At 35.8% G+C, this 9,173-nt stretch overlaps 1 protein-coding gene across 4 annotated transcripts; it reads right to left on the bottom strand.

Annotated features, from left to right (window-relative positions):
- Positions 1 to 216: 216 nt before the first annotated feature.
- On the bottom strand, positions 217 to 6,079 carry LOC122055523 (subtilisin-like protease SBT3.5). 4 transcript variants are annotated; one of them, XM_042616993.1, is made up of 8 exons: positions 5,829 to 6,079; positions 5,212 to 5,263; positions 4,557 to 4,676; positions 2,237 to 2,328; positions 2,057 to 2,154; positions 1,821 to 1,976; positions 1,632 to 1,708; positions 217 to 487 (listed from the first exon to the last, which is right to left on the bottom strand). In XM_042616993.1, exons 1-8 carry the CDS (start codon positions 5,993 to 5,995, stop codon positions 362 to 364), a joined length of 888 nt encoding a protein of 295 aa, XP_042472927.1. In that variant the 5' UTR covers positions 5,996 to 6,079; the 3' UTR covers positions 217 to 361. The 4 variants fall into 4 exon arrangements, with proteins under 4 accessions (XP_042472927.1, XP_042472929.1, XP_042472930.1 ...); XM_042616995.1 differs by having other exon boundaries at positions 1,616 to 1,708; positions 5,829 to 6,078; XM_042616996.1 differs by lacking the exon at positions 1,632 to 1,708 and having other exon boundaries at positions 5,829 to 6,076.
- Positions 6,080 to 9,173: the final 3,094 nt, after the last annotated feature.

Here is a 9,173-nt window from a genome sequence, read left to right as displayed (position 1 = left end):
CAAAAATTGATTGTTCTATCCACCAACCTCACCGTTGTATATGAACATAAATATAGCTAAATTTATGACTATAACTTGGAAAGGTAAATGTAAATCTTAAAGACTTAAAGGCGGAAGTACCCGAGTCTTGAAGAAATTGCATTCGCATACTGTCATTTGGGAATGACTGCTCTAATACCAACTGAAATGACTCTTACCCCCTTGATCCGACCTCCAAAGCAATAAAACTCACATTCACCATTGACTCAAGAAAGTTTGTATCACATATGAACCTCAAACTTAACATAAACTTTTCAACGAAAATTCATAAGACACCGAACAAAACATGCACATAGTCTCCAACTCATTTTAACATAACGAATCATGGAACAAAATTTATTAACATTCCCCTAGGGACCTCCGGACAGCGTGCTTTGCATTTCATTTCATCTCCTCGACTATCCCGCCTCCTCGTTCCCCAACACCTCCCTTGTATCATCATTCGCACCTACAACATTTATGTTGAGTCAATGAACTCAGCAAGTATATTCCTTGAATAGATACAAAACAGGCGTAGGATAGCGAAATTGCAACTGGAAATGAATGAGTTTGAGTCAACCCTCTCCAAAGTAAACTTAAGCATAGCTAAATAGATGTTACATACAGTTAACTATAGCCATAGTCTAAGCAAATATGGGTGGAAGTTACTTACAGAACATATGCTTGACCCTAACATATAAAGTGGAAGGTAACATATGCTTGACCCTAACGTATAAAGTGGAAGGTATGTACAGATAACTTTAAGCATGCTTTTACATGTTTAATTAGCAGTCATGTACAAATTAGCTATAATCATGGTTACTTACTAAGAATAAATATGATGCAATTGTGGCAACCTTATTTAGAGCACATTCTTTTAGTTCTTATTCATGACCCGTTGAAAGGTACCTCCTACGAGAACATGAATCATCTATATGTAGTCATTTACATTTCCTTATCTTTCATGGTGGGAAAAGCCCTCTCCGGAGCTCATCACAGGAGCTCCATCCCGTACTGTTACCACTTGCACATATTCATCTAGTTAACCATTTAGAGAAAATACGATTTAAACATATCTAAACACACAAGAAATTTATGCATTGTTCACCAAAACACTCATTCGTACCAACTAGAAGAAGCTACTTGCCTTCCTTGCTGTTGGAAGCTCCTACCCTTGGGAAGAAACCTTCGTTGTCGTTGCTCCCCACACGAGAATTGCCGACAAAACGCTCCTGCCCAGCCAATGAAACAATCGCACCCTCTCCTCCTTTTCCCCTCCCTTTAGGGCATTAACCCCTCTCCCATTAATTGGGCTCCAAGTACCCTTAGCAAGCCCACCCCCTTAATCCGGCCTGTGACTTAATTAGGTACTATCTTAAGGCTCTACTAATTTTTTTTAGAGGATCACCCTCATCCCAAACTAAATTTGCTTAAACCCTATTTTACTTGACGTCATCACTCACATATATATTTTTATTTAAAACAATAATTATTGTGTTCCTTCAACACCGGTTTACCCCTTGCTTTTGACAATCCACGATCTAACCTTTAAAGAACTTATTTCCTAATCTAAACATCCAAATTAAATGGGCCTTACAGAAGGCGTCGCCGACCTGGCACACGCCTTTCCACCATGATGGTATCACTCGATAGCCGTCATCGTCGAAGCTCTTGGATTCCGGCCATATCCCTATAAAAGAATATTATCATTATATTCCATTTTCTTCATTTTATTACCCATTAAATCTACTTAATCTATGTATGTTCATAAATATCCAGAGAATGGGAGTTCACAGAGAGACCTGTATCAACGATTCCTGTGATGGTGTCATCTCCATAGTTGCTCTTCTCGAGGAGTTGAGTCGGATGATCATACTGCACCTCCAGAAAATCCCAGCTCCATGTTGGTTGTAGCTCGTAGTTTCTGCTCGGTTGTACACTGCTCACGTCAGGTGACTCTGCAATATTCATTAATTCATTCAGTTAATTAGTCATTTGTTGTGTTTAATCCGATTCAAAAAACAGAAGGCGAAGTGACCTGCTAATTGTTTTGCTTGCTCTTCTGTAAGCATGGCTGCAAAGCCTGAGATGACATGCTTGTAACTGTAAACTAGAGAAGTCAGGGCATCCTTTTTGCTGTCGAAGAAGATACCAATCAGTTAAAATATAGAATCCAAGATTCTATTGCAATTTGAATTTCTATAGTTGAGTTGGGTACCTTCCAAGGAGACAAGTGAGCATATCTAGGTGTGAGTCAGTGACATGCTCTGGATTCTCATGCTTCCTCTCTCCCAAGTATACAATATACAACTGCACAAACAACCAAGATACACCTCATCGGACAAACTGAAGTCAAAATAATAACTTTGAGATATGTCAATAACAAGAAAGACACAGAAAGAGCCAACTATAGAAAGTGTTACATGCTATTCGTATACATATTTAGAAAGATTCTAGATAATTACTAATAAGAACTTGAGTAAAGAGATATAGTATTTCCAAATAGAAATCTCATACATGCAAAATAAGATTTAAATGAATCAATTGTTCGTGGGCAGGCTTAGCACACACTTAGTTTGTTAACAACTTGGTTATTGTTGTTTGACAAGATAAGTGAACAAGCTTCAATATTATTGATGAACAATGTTTATTGGAACTTCATGAACAATGCTGGTGAACAAGTTTTTCTTGTTTAAATAGTTAATAAAAGATACATATAAATATTTAAAAATTTATTGTTTTAACTAAATATGACTTCATGGCCGTATTAGTTTGAATTATTTACATACAAAATAGAAAATGCAAAGATGTCTATTTTGTTAACGTAAAAGAAATGATGAAGACGGGTTTGAACCACAAAGGCCTTGAGAATAAATTTAAAACCCATACCAATTGAACCACTAGACATTTTCATAAGCAGATAATTGCTTAAGATCCGTTTGTAATGTAAGAGAAAGGAAATGCAGATCAAAACCAAATGATAAGGATGAGACTATCCCAAAACCTTGGCAACAACTTCAACTATATACTTTTCAACAAAGAAGCTCACGGATTATTCACACAGCTCAAGATTGATTAAATGAGTCTTATCCATCTATTAAATTTATGTAATTTAAATCACTAGTAATATTTAGATCGTTGACATGAGAAGCTCTACCTTCCTCCTTTGAAACGCCCTGTGTCCCCAACACAATCGCAAGAAGTTCTGCCTTGATCCTCCAGGATGCCCCAAGCCCTCGACATGGTTGCAACAAGCTTCACCTGCTTCCTCTTAGATGGCCTGAGCCCTTGACAAGACCACAAGAACCTCCACCTTCATTCTCCACATTTCATGTTGTGATAAAATCTGCCTTACTCCTTAGGGAGCAGCAAATAAGACTAAAGTTCCCATACGTTTCTTTGAGGTATATATTTTTTTTCCTATTTGCCGCCTCCACCTCTTTCTCTACCACCTCATCGATCTCTTCCTCCTCTTGCTCTGCCTCATTTGCCTCATCCTCTCCTCGTACTCCCCCTCCTCTGAGCAAGTGATGTGTAATTGAAATGGAACAATTCGACTCCAAATCTCTGGCCTATAGTCAGAATTGGGTCAAAACTTTAATCCTTGAACTCTATTCAGTTCCACTTGTTTGACTATTAAAACTATCGTTGTATTTCATCATGTCCATCTCATCTTATCCTGTTTTCTTTCTCTTTATCATCTAGTGAAGACACCTAATTGGTCCAACCACTTAGCACCCAAGTGGTTCTTATGGTGGGTCCAATTGCCAAGGAAAACTTTCACTTCACAAAGCGTTAGCTTTTCCAAGCCATACTTTGCCATGCAATACTTTTGGTTTGACAAGAGCTTTCCCTTATGTGAGAAGAAATTTAGTTAATCAAATAGTCATATGGTTGTTTACAGCAATTTACAAGTAACCTAGTACTCAATTTGCCTTGTAGAAGTTAAGTCACTGCAATGCAAAAATTGCCCTTGAGAATGTTCACACTAAAGAGTCGCATGGATTTTAAGGGATTGACCTATGGCAAGTGGTATTAGAGAAAGTATTCTTAGGTATTATTTTATTTAATAGCCTCAAGTATTCATCTTAACATTCTCATCTTTATTATGTTTTCCACATATTTCCTAATTATCAACATTCAATACTGATGTATAAAGAATTGTGGGTCATACTAAAATCTTACAAAATTTGCCTTGTCTCAAGGAGAACATAACATCATTTAAATGCATTTTTATTGCAACTTTTTATTGAATAAAAGATCCAAATATCTAAAATTCTTGTGTAAAATTCATTTAATGCTTCTCTAGTCCTTGCTTGTATTATTTTTAAAGCTAAATTTCATATGCCAAATTCTGTTCCACTTATCTTTAGTTTTCAGACTTCCTCTCCACAACTAAAATTTTGAGTTTAATCTATTTATACTATCATAAATAAGTATACACAATAGCAGAAGTAGAATTCTACCTAACTGGAGTAGTTTATATTTCTATATAAAATTCCATTAATAAATTGTAGTAGGAAATGGAAGAGCATTACCTTGGCAACTACTGCTCCTAAATGGTCCCCAGAGCTAAGTTGCACAGTTGTGGCATAAGCATCAGAATCTTGATCCATATGAACTATGGGCATCGGGAGTGAGTCATCTTGATCAGAGATCTATCAAAGATTATTCAAGAGATTAAGAAATGTACAGTCTAGCACTATCAAATGTTTGGTGTAATAGAAGAGAAAGCCAATATAATCTGTTCTACTAACAAGAACATAAAATTCATGACTCTTACCTTAACATGTTTGTATCTCTTCCATCACTTTCACCAAAATAAGAATTTGAAGGTCAAAATTTACTAGCTTAGCAATCAGTCTTTGAATCATCACATTTTTAGGAGATACTAGAAAAAGTAGTTGTTCTATTTTAGGTTGAATGGCCATAAAAAACTATCAAAGTTTAGCAAATATAATGAGAAAGAAATCCACTAAGCTTCCTTGTAGTATGCCTACATAACATTTGACATATTGAAATCCGTTATTAGAAAAACTAGAATAAATAGGTTCTGAAATGATAAGTTCAATGTAGCATTGTCCTCTTGATTTACTGAAAGAATATCAGCTAATACAGATCTTACTGCTTCATATTAGGCATATAATCATGATCAAACATCAAAATTAAAAAGAAGATAAGATTTAGACTCACCGGGGAGGAAGATCCTAATATATCAGGTGAATTGAAAGACCGAGGATAGTTCCTGCATAAAATAGTAAGATAACAAAAGATAAATGGTCAGGTTTCATGGATTTAATTGTTGTTTTAGCTGCAAGATTCCCAACATAGTTACTTACAAGCTCTATAAGTAAAAAATTAGTATACAATTTGGAACATGCTATATCTTACCATAGAAACCGTCAAATGAGAACAAAAAAAAAATTATAAACCTAAAAGTGAGCCAACTTGATATACATTTAACGGGATTTAACTCAGTGCCTCTAGTTCTAGTACAATAAATAACAAGTCAAAAACGCTAATGGGCATTCCATGTTCAATCTCCACAGATACAAGTTGCCGATTCCTATATAAAGTGAATATTTCACAAGATTTGGATTCTTCGAGAAGGAAACAGGAGAAGAATTTGCTTTAAGGAATATTATGTTGATAGTATAATCCTCGAATCATCTAAACCGAAGAAATCAACAACGGAGAGAGATCACAAGCCATCAACTATCAATTATTCAGAAGCTAGTCGAACAAACTACATTAAGAATAACCTAACGAGACAAAGATCAGACAAGCAAGGGCAGAGAAATGAAACTCACAAGCGAATCTTCCGTGGGAATCCGCTGACGGAGCCGAAGGAGCGATGAACGAGCGGCGCAATCTGAAGGCGAAGGGAGCAAGGATGGAGATGGAAGAGGGGGACTGTAGACGAGGAAAGGGCCGGAGCCGAGAGCGAGCAAGAGAGGAAGGCGATTGCGAAAGCCATCCGATCGCGACGTCTCGTTTCTTCTGGAAAGTGCGCTCCGCCGAGAGTAGGGTAAGGGATTGGGGGAATATTACCGGCTCTCTAATAAACATTTATCTACGATTTAGTATTATCGGCACTCTGATAAAATATAAATAAATGAATTATGAATAATATTTTTTCTAATTTATAATTATCTTTTTATTATTATCATCTCTTATTTATATTTTTAACTTTTTATCAAAGGGGTGGTCAGATTTTTTTTATTTACCAAAATAAACATAATTTTAAAATTACCAAAAAAGAACATCAAAAATAATATCATTCTCTTCCTACCCCTCCTACCAGCCTCTTAAATTCCCTCCCTCCAAACACCGTTTTCCAATGCATCCAAGCCATAATTTAAAATATGTAAATCAAAAGTTATTTGTATGGTTCGGAAGTACGTCACTTCATCATAGGTCTCACTTTATCTCTCTCTTTCCTCTTCATGTCCTTATATTAACAACTTCAACACAAACTTCTTCCTGCTTTGTTATATCTCTTCTTGCATTTATATGGCGAATTGTAATAGAGTAAGTAGAGAACTTAGGTTTGGTCATAAGGCATTAAAGAGATATTAAAGAGTGCTACTTCGAAGGATTATTGCTTTGAAGAAAATCGGCATGGAAGGACAAATTTCAAGCAAGACTACATTTGGTAGAAGAAGAGAGATACAATTTAGTTATGTACGTATAGTATTTGCTACAAATTGGTCTGTAATATCAAGAAATACTAGGATGTTATTCTTTAATCAAATCCAAGGTTTGACATCATATCTACCTTCACCTCGCTCAACCCTTCCTATTATAAATTGTAATTATGTTGATATCCAAAAACCCTAGGTCCATTCGGTTAAAGAGGTCAGATTGCACCCCAAATAAATTCCTGTAGCTTTCTGATGCATTAAGGACTCCATCGATGCCATCTATTATTGATTCAGATCTCTCCGGAGCTGATATAATGTTATGATAAATTTCAACCAAAATGTGAGTCTGATATGGTCCAATATTAGACCCTTTTTAATCCTGATGTGAGAATTATATAGTTGAATTATCTCCTAAATAACAAATAGAGTTGTAAATTGAGTTTAAACTCTAAGTTAAAACTCGAAAGTGTGTGTTGTTTATTGAATTCCAACAAGTGCACTGTTCCGTGCCAAATGGCACGACACAAGAACTTCATTGACAGTGGTTAGAAGCTAGGTTTGATACCATATCTACCTTCTCCTCACTCATCCCTTCCTATTGATCGATATTTTGGTGAAATCTGACTACTCTAGGTCCATTAGTGGATTTTGGTCAAAACCCATTGATGGATCTAGAGAGGTCAGATTGTACCTAAATCAATTCCTATTGCTTTCTCATGCTCCAAGGACTCCAACGGTGTCGTCTATTATTGATTTAGATCTCTCCATAGGCGATCAAATCCTACAATACATTTCAACCGGAACGTAGGCCTGATATGGAAACATATCAAGTCTACCGGTGGGCCTAAAAAATTGGGTTTCGTTGAGCTTATTAATTTAAACTCCACATGGAGCAGGTGATTAAAATCCAACAGCTTCACTCCTCTGTGCCAAATGACATGACACAACACCTTAATTGACAATGGTTAGAACTATGGTTTGACACCATATCTACCTTCTCCTTACTTAACCCTTCCTATTGATTTCTATTTTGTTCAAATCCAAATACCCTTGGTCCATAAGTGTGTTTTGGTCAAAATCCACTAATCAATTATGAAAATCTAGTATGTACACATGCTCTAGTGTTGGTTTATGTTAGTGTTGGCACAACGGGATCGGCAAGAGGGGGTGAATTGCCTGTAGAAATTAAAAAGAATACCTTCTCTATTTCCAACTCAGATTAGTAGCACACTTAATTAAAGGAAATTAAGCAACTAATAAATCTAAAAGACACAAAGGAATTACTTGGTTACAACTCATGTGGTTGTTAATCCAAAGTAAAATAAAGCGCTAAAAGATCTCCTTCGTGTAGGCAGAGAAGCATATTACACTCGTTACAAGCTTAGAAATGTGCTAGGAAATGAATACTATAGTTGTTACATATTATCTTCAATGCTCACCCTTGAGCATTACATCTTTCCAATAATGAAGATATCCAATCTTCCATTGTTTACTAATGCTCAATCTTGAGCATTTTCCCTAAGGAAGGGTTTACCACCCTTCATGGTTTCGGGGAAATAGTTTTCATGTCCTTAAAGAGTGGCTCCTCCTAAAGACATGCTCCAAACATTCTGTCATTGTACTAACAATGACTTAGAGTTTCTAAACCTTTAGAAAACCCAAATTTTGAAGTTTTGAGATTCAAATATCAATATTTGATTGCAAACCTCAACCTAAACTCCAATTTAGTCTTCTTATATCCAATCCTTTCTTGTTTCAACAAGAATATCACCCTTAAATATATATAAATATATTACAAATGGTTAGGAATGGTTAATGATTAAAAATGGCTTAAAGTCCTGAAATTGGACTTATTAAGCCAAAATCAGCATTTTCAATCGATTGAAATTAGGACTCAATCGATTGATGTCATTCAATCGATCGACTGATCGATTCCGCTATGCTCTATTCGCAGAAATTCCCTTTGAATCGATCGGCTGATCGATCCAGCCTGGGTCAATCGATCGACTAATCGATTCCGTGATGCTCTGTTCGCAGAAAATCCCTTCTTAATCGATCGGCTGATCGATTGAGACTTCCCAATTAATCGGCTGATCGATTGGGTTTCTGATTTCCTAAAAGTCAATTTCAATAAAATTTAGAAATGCCCCAAAAATTCTATAAAATTCTAAAAATTATGAAAATCCTTGTAGACACTATATAGGATATACACTATCATGGAAAAATAGTTTTATAAGAAAATACATTTTATTTTCAAAGATTGACACAAACTTAAACTTGTAAAAACTTCAATGTTTTCTTCTAGTTTGTGTTTAACTTTACAATAATGATTACTATCAAAAGATAACCTTCACCAAAGTTTTCTAAAGTATATTTAAAATCATTCTTAAAACCAATTTCCAACCTATTGGACCCCGTGGTTGTTTTGATGTGATCAACCAAGTTAGGTTAGACCTTGTTTTGTTTGGATCCCTGTGTCTAAGTGTGCAGGAGCTTAGGAGCATATGAAGT

This window comes from Zingiber officinale, chromosome 3B (assembly GCF_018446385.1).
Source record: "Zingiber officinale cultivar Zhangliang chromosome 3B, Zo_v1.1, whole genome shotgun sequence".
Classification (NCBI taxonomy): Eukaryota; Viridiplantae; Streptophyta; class Magnoliopsida; order Zingiberales; family Zingiberaceae; genus Zingiber; species Zingiber officinale.
Note: the sequence above shows the minus strand (reverse complement) of the source record. Positions and strands in the feature narration are given on the sequence as shown.

What these genes read in the sequence shown, in the direction of transcription:
- LOC122055523 (XM_042616993.1), bottom strand. Translation starts at nt 5,995, where the DNA reads ATGGCTTTCGCAATCGCCTTCCTCTCTTGCTCGCTCTCGGCTCCGGCC. An exon ending in TATTAGGATCTTCCTCCCCG is followed by an intron (nt 4,677 to 5,211) that starts GTGAGTCTAAAT and finishes AATCTTTGATAG; the next exon opens with ATCTCTGATCAAGATGACTC. An exon ending in GGTGGAAAGGCGTGTGCCAG is followed by an intron (nt 488 to 1,631) that starts GTCGGCGACGCC and finishes TAAATGTTGTAG; the next exon opens with GTGCGAATGATGATACAAGG.